The following is a 26,770-nucleotide window of genomic DNA, read 5'->3' as shown; positions in this document are numbered from 1 at the left end:
AACGTGTGGGTTGCGCCTCCAACATTGAATACCAACCACTTGCCAATTTGGCCAATGTTTTGGAGGCGCTACCCACACACACGTTTAGCTGTGTTGTTCATTCCACAAATGCCTGATCCTTACAAGCTATACCTCGTTGTAAAGGTGACTAATCAACGATTAGAACGATATAAAATACAACACAAATTGGTATTATTAAAATGGAGGAATAATGGACCAAAGTTAAGTTTCTGAACTTTTGTTGCTGAGTTTAGTATGTTCCAAATTTAAGGAGTTTCATAAGCTGCCCTCTGGTCGAGGCAACAGAATGCCCAGAACCACAAAGAATTTGCCCATACGGCCTTTTATCCCATCTGCCCTTCATTACTTTCATTTGAATTCCGACCACTTATTCATAAGGTACATCACTACATGGCATGTCCTATTGAACATATACACTGGGGGAGAGGGGAAGACAGAGCCCACTGGTGTTTAGACAGATATCTCGTGCTGTGTTTATAGCAAACTAAAGACAGTTGTGTCCTCAGACACCACTCAAACGTGCACTGGCCCGGCCGGACAACTCTAAAGCAAACCTGCCCAAAGGTTTATAATAATAAATTGCCATTTGATGAGCATTTTTAGCAAATCCCCAGAACAATATCAAATACCAAACAAAAAAAATGAAAAACATGAAAAAATAAATAAAAATACAAATATAAAATTCTAGATAGACAGACAAAAAATATTATTATTCAAATAATCGTTATTAATAGAAATAAGTAATCAACACTTTTATATACATCCCTAAATGTAATGTATCAGAAAAATGTGGATGTTATGAGTCAGTGTTGTACCTTTGGGGACAACGCCCAGGTTTTGTCTAGCATGAAAACATGGGAGACATGCTGACTGACTGCAAGACGGAGCATGTTCAGCTCAGAGGCATTCCGTACATTCTCTGCCGCCAGCCAGCTCCTTGGCACAATTTAAAGGACTGATTCACTCGACCAAGGAGAAAAAGGACCCAGTGGCCCCACTAAGGTTTTCTTCAGGTTGTGGTACTGACTCTCAACCCCGTTTTGGAGCTTGTTTCCACAACATATGAAAGAGTTTGGTAACTCCTGGAATAGTGGATATGATGTTGTATAAAATATACAATGTCCTGTGCCATTTTCTTATTTGTCAGGTTGCAGGTCATATCGTTGCTGTGGGGCAGAAACAATAACAAGAATGACTCAGCCATAATTGTCAGCTGCAGCAAGCTCTTGTTTATGAACAGCTATAATCAGTTTGTGTGCCTCAGCTCACGGCTTCACATTGCAGCGCCCAGAGTATGCAGGCAATAGGGCTTCACATTGCGGCGTTCAGAGTATGGGTGTTATGCCAATGGGTGTTATGGGTAAGTCTCCCATTGGCTTAGAGGCAGCCTAGAGGCAGCCAATGATGAAAAATATGGCAGTAGAGGTAGATCAACATATTGTAGTACAGTAGTAGCAAATCTGCAAGCTCGAAACGCAGTGCGAAGCAAAGCGGTTTTGGAGGTTTCCAACCGATAGTTATGCTCAGTTCTATGTACGGTAGTCTGACATGATATCCAAATATATCCTTTTCAAGAGTCAATTTAAGCTTTGTTGTATATATATATATATATATATATATCTTATTTCATTACCAGGTTCTTTGAATTGTGATTTAATTGGGAGGCAGCCAGTGTGTGGCTGCATGCTTTCTTTGTAAACTTTTGGCATGCATTTCCATTTGTGGACATGCATTCCATGCATGCTCTGGATGGCCTTGGATTAAATCCTAGGTCAGGCCTCCAAGGACGTCATTAATGGTGAAGAAGACCTCCATCCCAGCACCCTATGTGTACTATGTCCATTTGTGGACACACTTTTTTCACCCAGTGGCGGTGTGGTTAGAATGTCCGCCCTGAGATTCATTGAGGGAGTCCGGGGTTCAATCATACCAAACTGGGACACTATGCCACACTGTTTGGCACTCAGCAAGGTTGGATTGGGGGTCAAGTCCCTGCGACATACTAGCTGCATGACTAGGGAGTGTACTTGTCTTGTACATCAAGCTGCCTCACGCCACAGAAACAGGAGATAGGTTCTTGTTCCCAAGGCTACTTGGCTGGCTTTGGATTCAATCCTAGGTCATCATAAATGGTTAATAGGAAGACCCCATCCTGGCACCCTAATTCAATGATACAAGTTCCTTCCTCATGTGGCTCTCCAACCCTGCAATGTCTCACTGCACTATCTGTCTACCGGCAACTGTTGAATCGATTACGATTAAGGAACAGTTTAAAATAAATATTGAAAATAGCACATCTAGTGTTGCGTCGATTTAGTCTCATTGATAAGTATAAAACAAATTGAAAACAAATTATCACAAAAAAAACCTGCTTCTCGATTAATGAACCTAAATGAGCAGGATTAAGTCAGTCGGTTCTAAATTTCCGTGTCAATATATTTTTGGTTAATTGTGCAACCGTACTACGGGGCCACTAAAACAGAATAAAACTAAGGATTGGGGTCGGCGGCCAAATGCATATCATTACGGGGGTCCTTGACATGAAACAATTTTGAGCACCACTGATATAGCAACATACGTTTTGGAGAAAACCATTAGGATTCAGAAGACATTTGAATGGGTCTTAATAGGTTAAAAGAGAGAAACAGACCTTGGTGTGCCAACGGTGGGGGACTGGGAGCTCTCACTGGCATCCGTGGCGGTGTGGTCCCGACCGCAGGCCCTCCCCTCATCCTCCACCTTGCCTGGCTTGCCAGAGGGGTCCAGGCCCGACATGAAGTCGATGCTCTGCCTCAGGCTTTCAAGCCTCTCCTTTGACAACAGGAACAAGACAAATAATAACCATTTGAGCAGGGGTCATCAATATGTCCGTGGCAAAGACTTGGTCTTGTCCATGGCAAAGTTTTGATTTCCTTTTATTTTATTTTTTTAACACACCATGTTCTAAATCCTGTTTTAAGTTGTCCGAAATGTATTCATTCAAAAATTACAAACAATGATGTTGTTATATTGATATTGTTATATTTGAGCATGTCTACTCAGAAATGTTGTCTCTTTATCTTCTGACAGTAGGTTATAAAGCAACTATGTCATACTTTACAATGTGACATGTGTCAGAGTAATTACTTGTCAATGAAAACACATTATGTAATAATGACAAACAGTGATAACTGAACGTATTATTTGGAGACATCTATCACCACCTAGTGTAGAACTGTGGCAACTGCAAGCAACATCTTCCAGCCATATAAAACAAACTAAATAGCTTATACATCTGCCATTTGTTTTTGTTTTGGAGAATTTTATAATAAATAAAAAAGGTATGTGGGTTTACATAATATCTCAAAATCTGGACACAGCCCCTAAAAGTGGCTAACAGAAGACTGTTTATGGTCAGTGGTTTCCAAACCTTTTAACCTTTAATTTCTTTATGGAATAACTGGAGAAAGAAATATTTAATTTGTGCCAATTTTTGGGAATGACATTTTTTTTTTATAATAATGAAAAACAAAATGTGGGAAACAAAAATGAAAGGGACCCATAAAGATGTGCCCGTGACCCACAAATGGGTCCCGACCCCATGGTTTATGTAGAACTGTCATCTGGTGGTAGTGGCGTTCCTACCGGGCTGAGGATCTTCATTCCAGAGTGCAGCAGCTTGCGTGCAGCTTTATGGTAGATGGTCTCAGCTTTGTTGTACCTCATGGCGTTCTCACACATGACTCTGAAATCCTCCTACAGCAGGCGACAAAAAGCCACGTTCATGGATTAAAGCGACATGAAATGTCACGACTGGAAAACGGTGTCCGATTTGGAAAACGCCGTGAAAGGAGCCCTTCCCCACCCACACTTATGATGTTCCTGCTGTTCTACATGCTGCCAACCAGTTGAAGACATCACCGACTGAGGCTTTAACATTTGCTTTTATGAAATATCCCAGACCACACTTTCAGACCATAGGACGTGTTGTAAACGTCATAGGAAATTCAACCGACGGATCCAGTGGACGTGTACACACACACGTCCTAGCGCTTTTTCATTGATCTCAAACAAAAAAAGATCCGATTTTTTTTCCGTTCACTTCCTTGTTTACGGCAAGGACTATTTAAAGAGGACGGGAAGCAAAGACCGTACGGTGGACTCCATGTTGCTCCCTGGAAGGAAAGAAACATACAAATCATAGATATGGCACAAATGGCCCAGCAGATGGCGTGATATGCCACTGAAAGGAGTGATGCTTGTATGTCAAGTCATTGCATTTTACCTTTTATATTAACGTTTTAACAGCAAATGGATAAGTAAGTCCCAGCATGGATCATCACACAGACAGTAATGTTGGTTGGACGTGACATATGTACAAGCATCTCTCCTTTCAGTGGCATCACGCCATCTGCTGGGCCATTTGTGCCATATCTATGATGTCATGTACAACTTCCTGGTCTCAACTGCGCAGGTTTACAGCTCAGAAAGAATGGCTTGTCTCTCCTAATCTAGGGAGCTCTCCATGATGGGCATACTTCTGTCTTCATTTCTGACTTCAACATGCCTCTCGTTTAGAATATTAATGCTTCTAGAGAGACTCGTTATCATCGCAAGGTAAGCAAGCAACATTATGCATCCCAGTTTTTGAATCCCGGCGCTCATTGTGTTTAAGGACCACTTTCAACCTGCCTTCAGATATGTTCATGATGATAAAATGTCTGTGTCTCATAGGAGGGCTGTGGGCAGTTCAGAAACCCGTCCACCAGTGACATCATCGACGGGGAATCCAAGCTTAAAGAAATGCCAGGCTTTCTATTCCTGAAAAGTTGCAATGTGAAAATGGAAGCCATTGTTCTCACGATAATCAAAATCTAAATATATTAAAAACGATGACATCACTGGTGGACGGGTTTCGGAACTGCACACAGCCCCCACCTATTTTAAGAAACAGACGAGTAGAATTATTTTGGGGAATTTTATCATTAACATTAGTGAGACCAATTATATGAAGATAGGTTGAAAAGTGGTGACGTGCTCCTTGAATGGGGTAGTTCCGAATTTTTTTTAACTTAAGCTGTATTCAAATACTTGCCATTAATATAGTGGTTGCAACTGTATTAATTGATTGCCCGAGTCCCGTGGTGGGAGTTCTGCTCTGGTTTTGGTGAAATATGTATGTTCTGGTCATTTTGTGGGGGGCACAGGGGGCCGCGAAATTAAAAGTAAGTTAATTCACAAAACTAGCGTAATTTGTATTGTTTTGTGTCACTACGCCCAAACAATTGTTCTGTGTGATAGAGGGGTCAAAGTTGAACGAAAGTTGCGCTATATTTTAGAAATAGGTCAACAATACAAATGACGCTAGTTTTGTGGATACATTTACTTTTAATGTGTGGCCCCCTGTGCCCCTCACAAAATGACTGGAACTACTTAATATTCACCAAAACCAGAGCAGAACTCCACTATATTAATATGCCTAATATTTTAATTTGTAATCGTGACAGCCCTAGTGATGAGATACCTTGAGTTCATCCAGAGACTGGTAGAAGTCCTTCTTGACTTTGTCCCTCATAGTGCTGAAGTCCATGGGCCGCTTGATGACAGAAGAGTAGCCAGGTGCAATGAGGTCAGTCACTGGGAAGTAGAAGAATGCACTGGGGTCTTTCCTATGTGGCACGCACACACACACACACACACACACACACACACACACACACACACACACACACACACACACACACACACACACACACACACACACACACACACACACACACACACACACACACACACACACACACACACACACACACACACACACACACACACACACACACACACACACACACACACACACACACACACACACACACACACACACACACACACACACACACACACACACACACACGGTGGTGATTGTTCTATTAGGATGTGAGATCAGCAGCTGACATGATACACAGAACTAGGGCGAATGCATTTGTTATGTAAGGGATAATGTATGGCTTGGTGGTCATTGGTGATAGATAAATCACAGACAGGGTGATTTATCTATCGGGATAACATTATCACGGCTTATTACACGGCTACTGAATACACTTACCAAAAAGTGACAACAAAACAAAGTATTGCCTTGCTTACGGTTCTAATTGGCCCCGCAGAGCGCAACGAGTCGCCTCGGAAACAAGGAAGTGAGTGTTGATCAAATGGAATCAATTTTCGGGTACTGCATCGTCTATTTCTCCCTTCAAATCTCGCTTTCAAAATCATTCTTGAAATGTTGTTTAGTTAATTGACATTGCGTGTTAGTTTTCATGGCTGTCATGTTGGGTACAGCATAAGATCCAAGCAGTGCAGCGGCTGCAGCCAGGTGCTCCGAGGCTTTGATTAGTTAGCGGTCTGTTATAGAGCGGAGCGGTCTGTTATCGAGCGGAGCGGTCTGTTATCAAGAAATAACACACCGTTGAATTTGGCGATTGACCAATCAGAATCAAGCAATGTACTGTATAGCCTAGCTACTAGCCTTGTACATTACGCTAAGATGGCAAGGCCAATGCAAAACCAAAAAAGTATTACACTCACACTAGGCATACTCTAAAACAGTGGTTCTTAAAGTGGGGTCCAGGGACTGGGGTTCCGTGAGCAGTTTCCAAATGGACCCTTACAGATCTGTAACTCTGAGAGTGAACAAATGGAACTAAATGGACCTCCATTTGCTTATGGGGGTCCTTTAAATTAAAAGGTTTGAGAACCACTGCATTAAAATGTTATACTATGGGCACATTGGGCAGGCTTTGAATGACTATAGCCTTTTTAAAATAATATTTAAATGTTCAATGAATAATGACGCATCCCTACCAAAAAACAATAATAGTTTACCTCTGTAGTTGCCTGATGAGCTGGTTCAAAGCTTCCTGGAGAGGGCTCTGATCTTTTTCTGGGAAGGGAAATACAACTATAAACCACATCCAAACCAAAGGACATTATTTTCTTAGCGATTATTCATGAAATTACTGTAGAGCCATGCTTGTTCTCCAAGGCTGTCATTCCTTGAAAAACTGCAATCGCTCATCAGTGTAGGGTTACCTTCTAGTTTGTCAATTTCTGAGCGGATGGGAGTCCTGTTCTGTTGTTCCCGCTCCTCCCAATCTCCATCCTGTCCCTTCTTCTTCTTTCCCATCTAAAGATCACAGAAAATGACAATTGTCAAGGGAAACATTGGGATGTGTAACAGGCAACATTGCAGATTTATTTTACGCAAATCCTATCATTGTGAGACTCAGAAATGTGAAAGTCTGACCTAAGAGAGACATTCCAGCACAGTGAGCCAGTGGCGCACAGAACGCAATGGGTCACACTTTACTTGATCTTAAATTCATGCACGTAATTAACGTTTGATACATTAATTTGTTCAATTAACTCATCTTTAATGTTGGTCCTCACCATCAATTAACCATCAACTTAATTATTTTTCTCCCAGGTCCGTATATATATACTGTACGTAACTCGGCGCTAGGGGTTGTGTTTCGCCAGGTCCGTATATATACACGATATATGAAATCGTCGACTGGCAGATTACCTTGTAGCGTTGTTCCCGTTGCTATGCAATGCCTCAGTCACCACCAGCTACGGTCCTTTACAACTCGGCTCCATTGACACTCCATTATAGTAGGATTTTGAAAGCGGCATAACTCTAGTAAAACTACGTGAGCTGTGCATGGTAGTCCTTCGCGCATCCGATTTTCGGATGTCTATTGTGACCTTGTCTCGCAACGCTCCCGACACCAACTGTTTCTGGCAACAGGCAAAGAGTGCCGGCTAATGCTAACTGCTCACATCAACAACCCCGTCCTCCACGCTGACCCGGAAAACGAAACTGATGCGCCATACAATGGGGGTTAATGGTGGCATACTACTGTAATACCTTTTGGCGCCACTAGATGGCAGTTAAAGAGTTTTAACCAAGTGTAATATTAGTTAAGAAGGACTTTCCACAGTTCCACTTCTATGCCCAGGAAAAGTGCTGGAGTTACAGTAGTAGAGTATAGAGGAGGGTCAGTCTCTGGCGGTCATTCATTATACATGTGATTCTAATGCATTATAGACCACTAAGACCAGACCTTTAAAGTAAAGTGTTACAGAAGATTCTCCCTGGTTTTACCTTCTTCTTCCCTTTATCGTCGGCAGGCGAGCCAGGGATCCTCTCCTTGTCCTTCTTCTTCTTCTTCTTCTTCTCCTTGGATTTGTCGAGGTCGGCCGGCCTGCTGCTGCTGCTATCCTCATAGAAGTTGTCACGGCTGGAGCTCCCGGCCGTCACTTCATTGCCCGCCACTTTTAACACCAGCTTCAGTGGCCTTTCTCCATACTCTGCACACACACAGGCAAACAACCATCTTTTGGTTAGATAGTGAATGCACTTCCGCAGCCCAGGTGCAGTACAAACGGCAGTATCAGGGGAAAAAAGTCTGCAGACTCTGCACACTGGTAGGGATGGGATGATAATCATTAGTTTATCATTTTCATATTGTCCCATCCCTACACACTGGTATATAAGGCTGCAAAAGCTTCACTGTACATTTACTACCGTCAACGTTTCGATCAGTCCTGATGAACATCACAGAGCTTATGCTTTTAGCTCAAAAGTCTGACTGTACCTTGTGCTGTTACATTTCTGTCTAAATAAAGTATTCAACCAATCAAACAAACCGTATATAAGTCATCGTTTTTATTGTTATAAATCACGTGAATTTAATACTATTTATGATTGCTTATAAATTATAATTAATTATACGTTGTTATAAGCAGATTGCAATGCATCATATTGCAGGTATGTGTTTGGCTAGCTAGTGTTTGTCTAGCCCCTCTCGGAACCCTCCATAAAGCTTTTCTGAAATTTGGATGTCACTTTATGTAGCGTCCCTGTACGTATCTATATTTTCGTATGGGAATGTTGGAACGCGGACATAAATATGCTCGGTAACATCGTATCTGCTGCGTTTGACGGCCTTTTTTTGTTTGAGTTATTCTGAATTCGTGAACTATAAGTACCTATACATACCGTTGTTTGACCGATTTGGTCGCTTTGATTCCTCTTGTTTATTTACCGTTTATTGTACCGCCTCCCGGTGTGCGGTTGGCTTGTGCCGGCTACGTCCCTGCCTCTGATCTGCTCTGTCATAGCTATAGCGCCACTAGCTAGCCAGATAGGCGGTACAATGAGGTGTCAATAAACAAGGAAGGAAGAGAAGAATCAAAGCGACCAAATCGGTCAAACAAAGATTAAAAATACTTAACGGCTTCCGCGCCACAGGAGATATTCGCAGCGGCATGTATGGGTACTTATACTTCACATATTCAGAAACCCTTACACAAAAAAATGTCGTCAAAGAGCGCAGACAGGCCATAAACACGTTGTTTATGTTTTAGTATGGCTGCGTACCAGGTGGCAGGATACTGATGCAACAGGACCCAATGCACTGGGTCTAACAAATGTCAGAAACTTCAGTAGCATTGGGTTCTGCTTGGAGGGCTAGTGGCAGGGTAGAGCTGGAACAGGACCCCATGGTCTGGGTCTAAAAAATGTCAGAAACTTCAGTAGGCCTACCATTGGGTTCTGCTTGTAGGGCTAGTGTTTGTCTAGCCCTCCAAGCAGAACCCAAATGCTACTGAAGTTTCTGACATTTTATCGACACAGATATAAAAAATTCAGCTTTATGTAGGGTCCCGAGAGGGGCTAGTGTTTGTCATACATGATGAAAATAGTAAATTATCTTTGGACCAAAAGCTATACGTTTGTTTCCACCCACAAATAAATAAATACTCTTTGGGTGATGATTGTTCCTGCTTTAAATACATTTAGATTTGTACGTGATATAAGCAGAAAACAGCTTTATTTAGTTCAGAAAACCTTTTAGTTAGAAAAAGACAAAGTAGCTTAAACCGGGTTAGCTTAGCATGTTAACTAGCACTTATCTTGCACACACACGCAGAAGAACACAATACATGTATGAAGCCAACCATAAGAAGATTGTTAACGGGCTGTAAATACTGTTTTACCTTCGTATCCATGTTTGTCTGACTTGTGTTTCTTGTGTTTCTTTCCCATTGTTATGATTTGATATTAACACCACCTATGACAACAGCACCGGCTGCTTGTTCTTTGTGTGATCTCTCAACCCGGAAGAACTAACGCAAGATTTCCTACATTGGTGGTACACCTACATTGGTGACCTATCGTATTCCGTGGCCGTAGAAGTTATTTTGATGCTAAAATCATTATTATGTCGGCGATTATTATTAATTGTAACTGACAATGTGTGTTACTGATGGCAAGTTTTGGCAAACGTCTTTACAGATCACCTTCGCGAAATAGTAAATGAATTACCTCTGGCGTAACATAATTCGATAGGGTAACCAATTGCATCACTATCCCGGTGATTGTAGGGAGTTACAGCGCCGTCTAGATGCAAGGCGGTGTAAACTTTGTTATAAATACATCTCACCATTGTCGGACAGTAGGTAGCGTAATTACCTTAAAATTAAATAGGCTACATATGAATCGTTGACAACAAGAGTCTGTCACACAGCCAGCCCAGACCACCCCCCCTCCCGTTTTATTTTATTGTATTGAGTAGGAAGGAGAAGGACATTTTTTATACGTACTCAAACTTACAGCTTCTAGCCAATAATAAAGCAATATCAATAATTACAATAGTATACGTTTAATTGAGATAAGCAAAACAAAGTAAACTCACTCTGCTCACAGATTTTTTGACATACTCTTACAGTCTTAATAGTTATTTTAAAACCCATTAAAAGTAGGTTAAAATATCTAATTACTAATGTGTGCACAACACAAAGTATAGCCTACTGAGTAGGCTACCGTAATTGTGTTGTGCACTGAGTATAGGCCCTGCAGTAGCCTACCTGACTCTGAGAAGAAAAAAGAAAAGTCAAGTAAGATATTTCTGGATGTCTTTCTTTCTCTCCCATGTGCTTTTATATAGCACATTTTAAAACAACAACGTTGTACCAAAGTGCTTTACAGTAAAACATTAAAAAACAACTTCAACATTAAAAAACAACTTCATTTAAAAACCACTATAGTAATCGTTCTTTGTTACATAGGCCTGTAGGCCTACATAGGCTTACATTTGGAACAAACCGGTACATTTCATCATATTGCATAATGGAGTTACAGACAGACGCAACTTGCACCGGACACCTGATTTAAAGTAATGCTGTTGTGCTACTTTTACGAGCCTTTTGCCACAAACCAATGAGTTCAGCTCTATTATGCTGAGAACTTCACAGTACTGTTGGAGACAAAATACCTGTGGCCTTTGTAATAATAGAGGGTATGCGCGCAACGCGTGACATCATCATCACACCCGGAAGTTATGCAGAAAAAACAACGTTAAACTCAAAAGCAAAGAACAGATCAAAACATCCTAACTCTTAATCCTAACCAAAACCCCTCCCGAATTTGACTAACTATTAATGGAAATAAGAGAGCCTAACTGACTACTCTACTTAACCTAACTCAAACAAAAATACACAGTGAGGAGCCTGCTTTAACTAATGGAATAACAATTAAATACTACATGCTCTTGATCATGACACAATAATGCACTTTAATGAATGGTTAGCAACAGACAGGGTTTCACTCAATAGACTGATTAAACATAGCAACTCTTGCTATACTGATGTTTCTACTGATGTTTCTACTACTACTGTTTGTGTGCACTCTCTGCACGGAGGGCGCGCTGTCTCTAGCCTGCTCCACTCTGGAGATTAGCTCTTGGACAGCGGCCGGGAATGAAGTCCTCGGAAAGCCTTTATACCGTCAGGTGGACACAGGTGTAGGAGCCGGTTGGAGGAGTGAGGTGCAGAGCGGGCGCTGCGCGCACCAACACAGACCCAGACACAGACCTATAGGCCTGCAGACCAATGACTTCCCGTTTTGAATGTTGTGCAAATAGACGCTCATAGACAATAGTGTAGTGCTTGCCGATAGCACACAAAGCATTAAAAGACGGAGATCTCCGTCAGTAAGTTAAAGTGCTGCTTAATTGCAATAACTGGATTGACTTGACATGATGATGTCCAAAGAGATAGCTTTGAACATTGATTTGATTGTGCACACGTCTGACTCGAGTCAAACCAGTTTCCCCCAGTTTTCCCCTCACTGCAGTTGGTTTGGAGCAGTATTCCTCAAGGCCCCATGGGGAAGGGACGATAATCTTTTTTTTTTTGTATATCGCAAATTCGCTAATCGCAATATACAATTCTCACAATAACCGTATCGCAGGGATTTTAATGTATGCTACAATTGTCCTCAAGACTAGGGACAGACACAATTTACAAAATACCCCTTTGGGAGGGACTGTAGAATGCATCTATAAAAGGCATGATAAGGCTTAGTTCCTCATTTAGGCCTGAGGGCTCCAAAGTATTGAGGGTATGATGAATCCAGTATGCTTCTTTGCATAGTAATAGGGTTTTAAACAACTTTGATATCATGGTTATTTAAGATGCATGACCCTGACTTCATGGCTATAGTGCGAATGCAATGTGAAAACCATTGATAACTGCTGGTTGGTTGGTTCACAGACAGAAAGACCAAAAACACTCGATTAATGCTTTAGCCCTCTGTGCTTTCAATCCTCAACTGTTATGCACTGTGTTAAATCATCACTTTTGTCTGGCCGATGAATGACAGATGTTGTATTCATGCCAGAAGAATTCTGCACATTCTTTGAACCACATTCCAGGTTTTATGAAGAGACAAGAAAAAAGGGGGCATAAATGTTTTTTTGGAAGGAACAAAGACAAAAATATTGCCATTCCGACCATTCCAGCCTTCAAACGGCAGAATCCAGGGTTCTGTTTACTGTATGTGCCACTCCTATCGGGGTAAAACCGATGTCATCCAATAACACACAGTCTTCCATTTCTGTGAGTAATGAAGAAAGTTGTGACTGGGTGCAGATGTAGTGACAGGGGAACATTTTCAAATCTCCTACAGCCCTTTGTTATTCCCTTGGTATTGGAACGTTCATTGAATATGTGTCTTCCCAAGCCAGAAGCCACATAAATAAGATACAAAATCACCATCAGACCTGGAGCTCCTCCATAGCGATTAGACCTAACCACATGAGCCTTATTTTCGTTGCTGTCGGGCAGGAACCCCATTATTTCAACTTTCTTTGTTAGTTTTTTCTCGTAAATTGATGCCCTACTTCATCATACAATGTTGCACACAAGTAGTCAAAATAGCAGATGTACAAGCTCACACCACGACACATTGAAAACAACATGTAGAACACTGGTTTTCAATGAGGGTTCCGAGAACCTTTCATTGATGGGGTTCCAGGGTGTCCCCAGGAAATGAGGAACAGTTAACACTTAAAGGTAGAGTAAGACTTTTTTTTTTAATTAAAGTATTATTAAATACCTCCATATTCTGATGTACTCATTGGTAGAATGTTTGTCTTCTCTCTTTAGCGAGCAGAAAATTGACGTACAATTGAAGCAATAAATGGGTACTATTTCCTGATTGGCTGATGATTTGCAACCCATCTGAAAATGTCTTTTCTGTTTATTAAAGAGCTGGAGAGACAGGGATACTCCTGTTACTGAACACACACCTTTGTTTTGTTTTAAACCAAAAATATCACATACCCAATGCCCTATTTTATTTTTCATCTCTAGGAAAATACTTTCAAAAAATGTTGAGAACTCTTTCCAAAATGTCTTCTCTTATGGCCCATTATGGGGGTACCGAGCACAACATACTGTAGGTACGCAGCCAAATATTCTGAGTGAATGCGTGCCAGCCTCTGGCAGGCAGGGCCTGCTATAGGCTAGCATCCTGTTAACTCCCAGACCCACCGAGGCCGCGAGATACATCTGGTTCATTTCAGCCTGCAGAGCTATAGCTACACACACGCTCTGGAAGATCCATGAAGGTCTCAGGATTAAAAGGAGATCAGTTACAGCTAACAGGGCTAACAAATGGCAGATGTTGTGAAATTCATTATCCCCTGTCACAACAGAGGGGCAGAGGAGGGGGATCCACAGATTCTGTTTCCACATGAAAGTGCCGTCCCAGCGGAACCACGAGAAACCGCTTCCCATTTGGTGGCCTGGACCAAATTTGAATATGTTTTGGTCTCTTTCCGCACATACACAAACAGGCATACAAAAAGAGGGGGTGGGGGGTGGGCGAGTGTGTGTGCGTGTGGAGAGAGGGGAGGGAGGGGGAGAGGGAGAGGGAGGGGGGTGCAAGCCTTGAGCAGCTTCTGTTAATTTGTCCGTCACACTGTTTGACCGGTCCACCATTCAACCTAATGCACCGCGTTTGTTGGCCGCTAAATGATCACTGGCCATTTTAAGCCAATCCAGTTTGAGTTGTTTGGGGAAAATCCAAAAATGTGTTGTCAAATACAGTCCTGGAATTTGCAGGGCTTTTGCAGCCAGCCGGAATGACCTTGCACACAATGTAAGCTTGTTGTGCTGTATTGATAAATGTCGTTATGCAGTATTGCAAAAAAATGTTGTCGGGCAGAAACCTCTGATCTTCTTAACTTTTTGTGGGTTTTTCTTTATTTTTATTTTTTATAAAGTATATTTATTGGTTTTTTAAAGACAAACAGACATTACACAACAAGAACATAATAACAAACAAAAGAAAAGACAAACAGCTCAGGCACAACACTATTATAAATAAAAAGATTGAATATACAAAGACATGACAAGGACAATGAACTATAATGATAAGTGACTTTCGAATTTTCATAGACTCCCAATCAGGAAATACATCCATACAGTACATTAATACATATATTAAAAAGGCAGACACAGTTATCATAGGCACCAAATCATTACAACAAGAGCAGACCCATGCATGCTCCACTCAAAGGCGGCAACCGCCACCCCTCCAGGCGGCAGGGCCACCGCCCCAAGAAGCGGCCCCGACGCAACACATCGAGACCCCTGCCCACACCCAAAGGGCAGACAAGCCCCCGCCCCAAAGCAGCTGCACCCACTAGGGAAGAATGCTGGCATATAAGATATCTAAGGTTGGTACGGAAAACCTCCAAGTATCGTGGCAGACAGTGTGGTTCCAATATGATTCAAATAAGGGTCCCAGATTTTGTAGAAAGTGTCCAATTTAGAATGCAACATGCATGTAATGTATTCACAAGGAATACAGCCCATTATAATGTTATGCCATGATTTCTTTGATGGAGCAACATCCTTGATCCAAAACAAAAGAATATTTTTCCGAGCAGCAAACGTTAATAAGTTGAACAACCTCTTATGTTTGACATCAATGACATGAACATCCGGGAGACCAAGTAAAAGACACAACGGATCTAAATCGATCGAGACACCAAAAATAACAGAGAGTTCTGACACAATGTCATACCAATAGTTCTGAAGCTTCACACAGGACCAAAGACAGTGAACGTAATTACCAATCTCTGTCTTGCACTTAAAAGCAAAATGGGGACGCACTGACATCCATTTTGTTCTTGAGAGCAGGAGTTATATGTATACGATGTAATATTCTGAACTGGATGGATTTAGTTCGGTTACAAACTGAAATCTGTTTCGCATAGGCCCACATATCTGCCCAGCCCTCATCATGAATAGAGACGTCCAGATCTTTTTCCCAGGACTGCTTAGTAATCTGAGAGGATATAGATGAGTAGGAATTCAATACGTCACAGAAAATTGAAATTTGTTTCTTAGATAATTGCAAAGAGAGGGCTCGTTCTACCTGTGAAGCGGAACTATTGGCTAAAAGTGAAGTGTCCTCAGTAATAAAATGTCTAATTTGTAAATACCTGAAGAAGTCAGATTTTGGCAACCCAAGGTATGGCCATCAAAAAAGTCTCCAAGTTTGGTAATGCCCTTCTCATGCCAGGTCCCAAAGCCTGCATCTGAGTGTCCCGGCCTAAAGTCAGGGTTGCCTACCACTGGAGTAAGGGGAGATGTCAATTTAGCTCCAGGCTTTGACTGAACATAGAGTGATGGGGTTAGAACAAAATTTCCTAATAGACTTAAGGTCCTTTCAAATCAAATAAAATCAAACTTTATTTATAGAGCACGTTTTAAAACAACCAAGGTTGACCAAAGTGCTGTACATCAGTGGCAAAACAGAGAACAGGCAGGAGAATACAGAATATAAACGAGAAACACAATAATAAAAATTACAAAAATGTAAGCATGAAAGCATAAAATGGACTCAGGAGGGATTAAAAGCCAGGGAGAAAAGATGAGTCTTAAGGTGAGACTTAAAAACACCAATTGATGGGGCAGAGCGCAGCCGCGAAAGAGCGTGCGCCCCTAGTGCTTTTGTTAGTTATTCGGCCCTCTAGCACAGTGTCTCTCAATCTTTTTTGTCCCGGGGCACACTTTTCATAGCCTAAAAACCTCGGGCACACCTAGATATATGGTGTGTGTATATACTGTATATATACCGGTGTATGTGTATATATATATATATATATATATATATATATATATATATATATATATATATATATGAACCCAATATACTTTTAAAAACACACATGACAGCACTCGTCAAATAACTTTAAAGAGAAAGAAAAGGACAGAGACAGTGCCTCAGTTTCACCAATTTATTTTTGAAAACTCATACAAAATGTAGCACACACATGTTCAATTTGTCAATGCAAAGTAATACTTCTAAATAAAAAAAGGAGTTGTAAAAACAAGAACAAAAATCTTTTGCCACAATACAATGGTCTTAAACTTGAGCACTTTTGTACAAAGAAAATCGTAAAAAGTAATTGATAAAAAGAAAAGTAAATATTTTTGACAAGTTCTTGCTAATTCCTTTGCAGCATCTGGTGGCACCAAGCCCACACTGACGAGCCCGCGAGTTTGAATGCGAGTTTGAATGCTCTGGCTATTACTGTTTCTGCCAATGTATGTGGCATTTTTAACTGTGCCAACATCTCTGCGATTTAGTAGCTTAATTCCAGACCTTTTTCAGAAGTCTTAGTAGTACTGCGTATCAAGAGACTTGCCTGCTTCGTTGTGTCTTTCTCCTTTTTTTCTTTCAAGCTCACGAAAAAGTGTTTGTCCTTCGTAGCGAGTTCATCATGCATGGTATCAAGGTGGCGCTTCAGTTTACTCGGAACCATGCCGCTGTTTGCAAGCTTGAATCCACAAACTATACACAGCGGAATCGGGTACGTTTTATCCCCAGTAAACGTGAAGCCAAACTTCATGTAATCATCGCGGTACAGTCTGGCAGGGGCTTTCTTTGTAGGCGTTGCGTTAGTAGCCGCCGTTGTTGCTGCTGTTGCCAGGCGATTAACATTTCTATGGCCGATGGTCGTTAAGAGTCTATTGTTCCGTCGTCATGTTGTTTTCGGACGTCTATTTAGACGTGTGACAACAACAACGACGCAACAATAGGACGCCTAGCTATCGCTTTCGGGGGAGGGCTAGTGTTACTTTCGGTCAAAATCTCGAGGCACACCTGGAGATTTCAAAGGCACAGTAAAGTGCCGCGGTACATAGGTTGAGAAACACTGCTCTAGCAGTACCTGATCCGCAGAGCGCAGAGCTCTAGCCGGGGTGTAGGGTTTTACGAGCCCGGAGAGGTATTCGGGGGCCAGCCCATTTAAACATTTAAAAGTAAATAAAATGACTTTAAAATCAATTCTAAAAGAAACCGGGAGCCAGTGAAGGGAGGCCAGCACGGGGGTTATGTGTTCTCTCTTTTTAGTGCCAGTTAAAAGGCGAGCAGCAGTATTCTGGACCAGTTGCAGTCGTCTAATTGCAGACTGTTCGATACCAATGTATAGTGAGTTGCAATAGTTGGAAGAAGCTGGTCTTGACTACGGAGCTGATCTGTTTGTGAAATTTAAAGGAGGATAATGCCAAGGTTTTTAGCAGATGTGCGAATGTTGTGTGTCAGGGTATCCAGGGTACTGAGGGGAGGGGCCAAGTGAGGGTCAAAGATTACTATTTCGGTTTTATTTTCGTTGAGGTTGAGGAAATTAGTGTTCCAGGTTTTGATGTCCTATATGCAGTTGAGTAATGGTTGAAAGGAATTGAGGGAGTTGGGTATGAGGGGTAAATAAAGTTGGATATCGTCTGCATAGCAATGGAAGGAAATGTTGTGTTTAGACAGGATGGGACCGAGGGGAAGCATATATAGTAGAAAGAGGAGGGGGCCCAGTATTGACCCCTGGGGCACCGCGCAGCTGAGAGGGGCTGGGGGGGAGGAGAATTGGCCTAATTGAACAGAGAAGCTCCTATTTTCTTGGTACGATTTGAACCATGCTAGTGCGATACCCCTGACTCCGACATGGTGCTCAAGCCTTGACAGGAGGATCCTATGATCGACCGTGTCGAAAGCCGCCGATAAATCGAGGAGTACCAGGACCGCAGGTTGACCAGAGTCTGAGATTAAAATCAGGTCATTAAAGACCTTGAGTAGAGCCGTTTCAGTGCTGTGGCCTGGTTTGAAACCGGATTGAAATGTCTCGTGGATGTTATTTAGGGTAAGAAAGGACTGTAATTGATTGTATACTATTTTTTCCAGAGCTTTTGATAGAAACGGTAATTGGGAAATGGGCTTGAAATTTGCGAGAATTGAGGGGTCAAGATTATTCTTTTTAAGCAGGGGAGTTACAACAGCGTGTTTGAAAGCAGTGGGAACACATCCTGAGGCTAGACAGGTGTTAATTCTGGGTGCCTGCCATGCAATGGCAGAAACACAGGTTGAAATCCGCAACCAATACTTAATTATCGTAGTCAAGACACGAAATGGCCGGCCGCACGGTCTATGGCCGGCCGCACGGTTTACCAAAGCCCCGCAATATAAACATCGAAACGTGCGGGTCGGCCGGGAATGGTGTGCTTGTGCTTTTCTTTCCGTTTCGGGTTACCGTGCCGACGTAATTCGCAATAAACGACGCGAAAAATGCCCCATGCAAAGTCAATGGGGAAACGCGGGTAAAAACAGAAAACGACACGTTACTTTGGAGCCACATTACTCTGGCATACTGTTACGTAGAAACACGATTTAAACCTCAAACAGCACACGAGGCCATCGACTTTGTCGTGGTTCAGACGGAATTCGAATACGTTGCACGGTTTGCCCGCTGTCGCAGTTCAAAGTGTGTGTGGTCTGAGCAAAAATCTCGACTCACAGTGTTGCACGGCCAGAGAGAGAGCGGGTCAGAGGGACAAGCCAATGTGAAGACTGTAGCGAAATTCTCCGAACAAATCGTCCTCACGGCCAAAATATTAACTTTACACGCATGGATTTCGGTAATTTTGTAGCCACACTCGTCCTCTTTCACCCAATGTCACAACCACAGCCCAGATTCATACGGTACGTGAACTACAGCCCTGAAAGCGACAGGTGTACCATCATAATGTGTCATACAACTCCATGTTAAATGCCTGAATGAGTCAGCAATTTTTTCATCACAAACACAATTTCTTAACTCGCTCTCATAACCACGTTTTTTATCGTACCAATACCACGATCGCACACGGCGTACCTCAATGTCTCGGGTCACTCACGGCGGGGAAAAAAATCGCATTTGACGTTTACTTTTTGCGATAGAGCAATTTGTTCGGACATATGTTCTCTTACTGAGTCAGTGTGGTTTTAACTTTCAATAGTGTTTGCATTCGCATAGACTAGCCCTAGCCCAGGTGAAATTAAGTTGACCACCTCTCAAACACGCGCACACACGAACGCACATGCACACATGTGCACGCACACACACACATTGAAAGTCAATGGAGAAAATCGGGGAAACACGTAACTCTGTCATTTCTCGACCGTTTCAGAAGCAGGGCGGCTCGCCGGAACCGGGCCGCCCCCCTGAACGAAACCAAATGGACCCTTACAGCTCAGACATCTTAGCATTAGCATGTTAGCATGATAGCATTAGCATGTTAGCATTAGCATGTTAGCATGTTAGCATTAGCATGTTAGCATGATAGCATTAGCATGTTAGCATTAGCATGTTAGCATGTTAGCATTAGCTTGTTAGCATGTTAGCATTAGCATGTTAGCATTAGCATGTTAGCATTAGCATGTTAGCATTAGCATGTTAGGCATGTTAGCATTAGCATGTTAGCATTAGCATGTTAGCATATTAGCATGTTAGCATTAGCATGTTAGCATGATAGCATTAGCATGTTAGTATTAGCATGTTAGCATTAGAATGTTGGTGGCAACGTAATGCGCAATGAACTAAGACAAAATACCTCATTTAAAGTCAATGGGGAGACCTGGCTCACATGTAACCAAATGGACCCTTCTGAGAGGCTAAATGTCATCAAATGGTGGTCCGTGGCTCAAATGCTGCTCAGACTTGGCGAGCTTCAGGCACCCAGAAAAAAATCTTGAAATTTTGTTTCTAGTTAATAATAACATTGTTGGGCCGACTGCATCAAAAACCTCAGTAAGGAGCCGGGAGGGGATGCTGTCAGAAGGGCTATTTGTGGGTCGTAAATATGTAACTACCTCTGCGAGTGATGAGAGTGATATGGGTTCGAAATGGGAGAAATAAGCAGGGCAAGTCGATACGGCTGGGTCAGAAACAGTGTAAATATGTAGTGATCTGAGGTCGTCAACTTTTGAAATGAAAAAGGTTTGAAAATCTATACAAAGGTTTAAAGAAGGGGTAATAGCGGGTGCATCACGGGGGTTCGAGATATATTGTATTTTTGCTGTTTTTACTGCTCTCAGATAGTCAGACAGACTATTGCGTAAAATATCCAAGGAAACATGGAGCCGGTCCTTGCACCATTTCCTCTCTGCGCGCCTACACGTGCGCCTGAGAGAACGCGTGGTGTCATTTAACCATGGCTCAGAGATGGCTTTGGTGCGCCGGTCCCCGAGCGGCGCAATAGAGTCTAATATGTCGGTGCATTTGGAATTAAACATACTGAGAAGTGTGTCGACGTTGGAAATGCAGGGACAATCCAGAGCAAAAATAGGGGAGGCATTGAAACTGTGGGAAAATAATGATGCGGTTAATGGGTTGATTTTGCGCGTGCGGCGAAGGCGAGGAGCAGGTTTAATTGCGGAGCAGGGAATTGTGCCAGTAAATAAGATGGGGAAATGATCAGAAATACAGGGGATGGGGAAAACATCATTAACAGAGACAGTTAAGCCATATGAATAATAGATTTCAAAGAGGGCATTTGGACTGTGAAGATTCAATATCAAGCCAAATCAAGGAAGGATCCGATTTAAGCCAATTCGTAAGCACCCTGAGGTGCGCGGCCAGTTGGTAATAACTATTTGTGTTTTTAACTTTTAACATAAATTAACTTAACTAAAAATAAATTGCGCAGCAGTTTGTGTGGGCTGGTCAGAGATGTAATTACTTTGACTGGAAATTGGCTGAGCCCCCCCTCACATTATCATCATCATCATCATTATCATCATCATCATACCATCATCATCATCATCATCATACTATAATCATCATACTATCATCATACTATAATTCTAACAATGTCTGTCTGCGTGTGTGTCTGTCTGTGTGTCACTGACTGCCGTAGCTCCTTACTGCCTGCACCAATCACTCCCACTTTTCACACAGGCATTGACCATATGAATATGGAGGGCGTAACGAAGCCCTTTTTTCATGATGATAATAATGATTATTAATGAATTTATTAGTCAATTACAAACGCACCCGGGCGCAGTACCCCCCACGGCCACAAGGGGGAGGGCTAGTCATATAAATGGATGAAATGTTTAGTGATTACGGCTGACAAACATGTAGCCAGCTGTCAGAAAGTGAGACAGACAGGGGACATCAAAGAACGGAGCCATTCGTTAGTATTTTCTCTCTGCCCTTCTCAGTCGGCCCCAGCGACCATCTACGAGCATCAATCAAGCATCTCAACTCAAAGCATGATGGGTATACACTGACTATCCACAGTCAAAAACTCTTCCCATGCATGTAATGCTTTGATTATTAGTTGTATGTCTATACTGTAACTCTGCTCCTGCTGTTTGCTTTGCCTGGATATAGCCACCAGCTGCAGTGGATAGAAACCTCCAGTACAGTAGGAGGAGATTGGAAAGGCTGTAAAGAGCCGGGATGGTAAAGGTAGCTCTCCACCACAATTTGGCTAGCAGTGGCCGACTACGGATAAGCAGTTGAAGATGGATGGATGTATGTAAACAGCCGGGATTGTAAAGGTAGCTCTCAAACAGACTACTACAAATTAGACTAGCAGTGGTTGGAAGGTGTGAAAGAAAGTTGCTGAATGCACCTGAGAGCTGACACAGACAGGCAGCTATATGCTGCTATTCGACATTAACTTGAGCTAACTAATGTGTCATGGACATTTTGAGTTTTTTAGAGTAACACCGTAAAGGACATTGGTTTTGAATAGAAAGACATTTGAGCTGCGTTTTCAAAATAGTTTTACGTATAATTAAGTATTGCATGCCTGTATGTGTTCTATTCTTTTCATAGTGTTATTGATTTGTGCTGGTAGACCTGAAGATGCTGAAGGGACTCAGCAGTCTAGAGGGGGGGGGGGGTATAGGTTCTGTTCAGCCAGCCAGTTTTAGTGCATTGTGTTCCGGTCTGAGTGATTCCTCCTCCGTCTCTGCCCGAGAACCACCAAAGAAAGACTGTATGCACAGTTATTTGTTATTTGTGCCAAGTTCTGTCTGTCAACTTATCTGCTGAAGTTCTGACGTGAAGTAAATATCCTGTAAATACATCCTGGAAACCCTTGTTGTTGTGGCATCATTACCACTCGCCTCCAGTCCACCACATAATTAAGTCCACAACAATACCAAGTGGTGGTGTCTCTATACAAATTCTGTTCGCCCTGTGAAAAAGTACTCACGGTCAGGTGACGAGAAGTGACTGGCAACTCCCTGTGTATCGAAGGAGTTGTCTACTCTACACCCTTCCCACATCAGAAACTTGGCAATGACTAAATTGGTGAGAAAATGGGGAAAAAAAACAACAAACAACAAACAATTGATCAAAGAAAAGAAAAGAAAGAAAACATCAATCCTTTGATATCATTAGGATGAGATGTGAACTCACAGTGAACCAAGCAAGACGTACTCAGCAGAGGACAGCATTTAATGAGCCCAAATGAAGGGAGGTGGCTGCTGTGGCTCCTGTGCATGCACTGGGGTGAATCCAGCATCTGGGTGTGACAAAGACTGCAGCTCTCCTCTGATAATACTGGTAGGCTGACAGCGAGTACCAGGCCTGACTGGCACATAAAAGCAAAACCACAAACACATGGAAATGGGTGGCAAAAAAAAATAATAATAACACAAACCCACACAATCTCTGTCTTCCTTTCTTCCATCTCCACTAAACTTTACCCCATACATACACAGGCTCTGGCCATTTAGGCTGAATTGAGTCACTCTCAACAGCGGCCGGGACTTAATGCTTTGAAGATAGACTCTCTTTATTGTGTGTCCTGGTTTTTCTTCTTTTTTTTCATTCAGTAGATACAAAGGAACTGACTAGACCATTTATATCTCCAGATTCTTAAAAGGAAAAGGAATGGAAAGGGAGGGAGGGGATGGCTGATAGAAAAGCCTTCCCCGCACGTGCCTCTGCCCATGATACCTTTATCTGCCTTTCATTAGTGTCTTCCTCGCCCTTCTCTTTACGGTTCATTCAGGCTCCATCGAATGGGCGGTGTTGCGCTCCCCCAAAACAACAGACCTGCAAGCTCACGACGCGTCACGGATGTGACGTGTCGGGAGCTTGTAGGTCGGCAGTTTTTTTTAACCGTGTTACACCGCCGTACCGTATACGACGAAGTCTGGCTTTACTGTGTTACGGGAGACCAGTCACTTTCCTCGCCGGCCTGTGATGTTCCAGCAGATTACAGAGGGGCTCCTTTGAAGCCACTGCTCTCCTCATCGCCAGTGGCTTCAGAAAAAAGGCCCCGTCGCCATCTGTGGGGATTGATGCCGCAGTAACGGACTGGTGCGGCGGGCTATGCTGTGCCCTCTGTTGATCCTGTATGCTCTTTTTGTCTTTCATGTGTTGCGTTTGGGTGTCGCAGCAAACACTATGCCTTTGTAATCTCCTGCCGGTTTGCTTTGCCTTGAGAGAAGATTATTGGCTGCCGCCGCGGCATACAGAAACACGCGTACACAGATACGGATGCGCGGACGCACACGCACCCACGCACACATATACGCGGACACACGCACACACACACACACACACACACACACACACACACACACACACACACACACACACACACACACACACACACGTCACACACAAGCAGCATTATAGTCTCCTGTAATAACTGCTACATCTGTGAATGAGACAATTACCATGACCTTTGACCCCAGAGCTGTGTCATATGGTTCCATTATCGTCTATGTCAGGGGGGAAATGTCCCAAAATTATTATTTATGAGGAAATTAAAATAGCAGTTCTGAACCCGTAGATCTGCTATTTCCTACTACTTTTGTGTGACACATTTGGTACAATTTACAAGCAAGAACAAAAGCATGGGAATACATCACATAAAAGCATTTATCATGAAACATGCGTAAGCTAAGAAAGTAACAGTGGAATATCTATATAATGAAACTATACATATATACTACTATGCTATACATATGTACTATGGCGTTTATCCCCCCCACCGCCCCCCCTTTTTTCCCCTCACTGTATGTATCCTTTCCCTTTTTGCTTCCTATATGATGAATTCCTGTTCTGTTCTTTAACTACATAGAAGTGTCTATTTGTATGTCTCTAAATGTTTTGATGAATTGAACAATGTGGACCCTGTTGCAAACAAGTGTAATGCTTAATTGGGTCGTCCACACATAGTTAACAGTCTTTGTATTGAGTTTGTGCTTAAAATGTACTGTCAATTCTACAAACTGTTAATAAATATTTCAATCAATCAATCAATCAATCAAGCGTGCTATGACTATATACAATGCAATTATAGTGCTGTCTACATAACATGCTATAAGTCTGTATCAAATGCTATCTAAGTCTACGGAAGTGCTATCTAAGGGGGTAGGGTAAGTGCTATGGGCCATGATGGAGTCTGAAAAGGTGGGTTTTCAGACTACGGCGGAAGATTGGGAGTGATGCTGCAGTTCTGACTGCAATGGGAAGTGCATTCCACAGTTTTGGAGCCAGAAGGGAAAGAGTCTGGGACGTGTGGAGCGTTGTCCCGGCGTTTTTAGTGAGGGTACTTCCAGCTTCCCTGCGTTGGCTGAAGTGAGTGCGCGGGAGGGTTTGTAGGGTTCAATCATACTTGCAAGATATGGGGGAGCCATACCTTTGGTTGCTTTGAATGCCAGCATCAGAGTTTTATATTCTGTGCGGGCAGCGACCGGGAGCCAGTGGAGGGAGCGGAGCAGGGGGGCGACATGAATTTTGGCTGGTTGAAGACCAGCAGGGCAGTTTCTGTGGAGTGGGCTTTCTTGAATCCGGACTGGTTGGGATCCAGCAGGTTGTTCTGTGAGAGATGGAGAGAGAGCTGGTTGTTCAATGGTTTTAGAAATAAATGAAAGGAGTGATACCGGTCTGTAGTTCTTGACATCTGAGGGGTCAAGGGTTGGTTTCTTGAGGAGTGGTGTTACTCTGGCTGACTTGAGGGCAGATGGGACGCAGCCTGAGGTTACTGAGGTGTTGATGATGGAGGTGATGAAGGGGAGCAGATCAGGTGCGATGGTCTGGAAGATTGGAGACGGGACAGGGTCAAGAGGACAGGTGGTAGGTCTAGAGGATGTCACTAGTTGTAGAACCTCGTCTGGGGAAAGAGGAGAGAAGGAGGACATGCATGGTATGTGGGGTTAGTGTTGGTTGAATCAGATGCCACTTTAGGAGGAAAGGAGCTGCTGACATCATCAACCTTCTTCTCGAAGTAGTTGACAAAAACATCAGCAGTGAGGGATGAAGGTTGAGTGGGGGGAGGGGGTTTGAGGAGGGAGGAGAAAGTGGAGAAGAGCTTCCTTGGGTTAGAAGTACAGGATTGGATTTTGGTGTGGTAGAAAGAGGTTTTAGCAATGGTTAGTGAGTGGGCGAAGGCAGAGAGGAGTGAGTGAAAGTGGGAAAGGTCATCTGGTAGCTTTGTCTTGTGCCACTTTCTTTCGGCTGCCCTTAGAGGTGTTCGTTCAGATCTGAGAGTTTCAGATAGCCAGGGAGCCGGTGGACATGAGCAAGCTGGCCTGGATGAGAGTGGGCAGTGTTGGTCGAATGCAGATGAGATAGAGGAGAGGAAGGATGAGGTTGCAGTGTCAGGAAGGACTCCAGGGAGGGTAGAGAGGAGAGAATAGAGGATGAGAGGGAGGAGGGGTTTAGGGACTTGAGATTGCGTCGGGAGGTGACGTTCGGAGGGTTAATAGGTTTAGGCGGGAGGGTGGAGAGAGAGAGGGAGAAGGTTATGAAGTGGTGGTCAGACCTAATTAAGGGGGTAACAGAGAGTGTGGAGGGAGAGCAGGCTCTGGAGAACACAAGGTCCAAAACATTACCAGCCTTGTGAGTAGGAGGGGAGGGAGATAGGGAGAGGTCAAATGAGGCCAGAAGGGATGTAACGGGAAGATACTTCTCTGCGGTAGGAAGGTTGAAGTCACCCAGTAGAATCAGAGGGGTTCCATCTTCCGGGAACAAGCTGATCAGAGAGTATAGTTCTTCCAGGAAGTTCCCGAGAGTTCCTGGAGGGCAATAGAGCACAATGAGGGTGAGGGGGACTGGCTGTGATATTG

General features: G+C 43.0%; 1 protein-coding gene across 2 annotated transcripts in view; it reads right to left on the bottom strand.

Annotated features, from left to right (window-relative positions):
- Nucleotides 1-10,185, bottom strand: part of brd7 (bromodomain containing 7) — a 32,512-nt gene extending 22,327 nt beyond the window's left edge. For both annotated transcript variants that reach the window (XM_083759723.1, XM_083759724.1), the window contains exons 1-7: nt 10,060-10,185; nt 8,165-8,370; nt 7,090-7,183; nt 6,883-6,940; nt 5,525-5,669; nt 3,646-3,756; nt 2,672-2,832 (exon numbers count right to left, since the gene is read on the bottom strand). In XM_083759723.1, coding sequence (XP_083615849.1) covers nt 2,672-2,832; nt 3,646-3,756; nt 5,525-5,669; nt 6,883-6,940; nt 7,090-7,183; nt 8,165-8,370; nt 10,060-10,108 — 824 coding nt within the window. In that variant the 5' untranslated portion in view covers nt 10,109-10,185. The remainder of the gene's footprint in view (nt 1-2,671; nt 2,833-3,645; nt 3,757-5,524; nt 5,670-6,882; nt 6,941-7,089; nt 7,184-8,164; nt 8,371-10,059) is intronic.
- Between the last annotated feature and the right edge of the window lie 16,585 nt (nt 10,186-26,770).

The sequence above is a fragment of the Protomyctophum parallelum genome, assembly GCF_964188405.1.
Source record: "Protomyctophum parallelum genome assembly, chromosome: 2".
In the NCBI taxonomy this organism is placed as follows: Eukaryota; Metazoa; Chordata; class Actinopteri; order Myctophiformes; family Myctophidae; genus Protomyctophum; species Protomyctophum parallelum.
The sequence above is the reverse complement of the archived record's forward strand: the minus strand, read 5'-3'. Positions and strand labels throughout refer to the sequence as shown.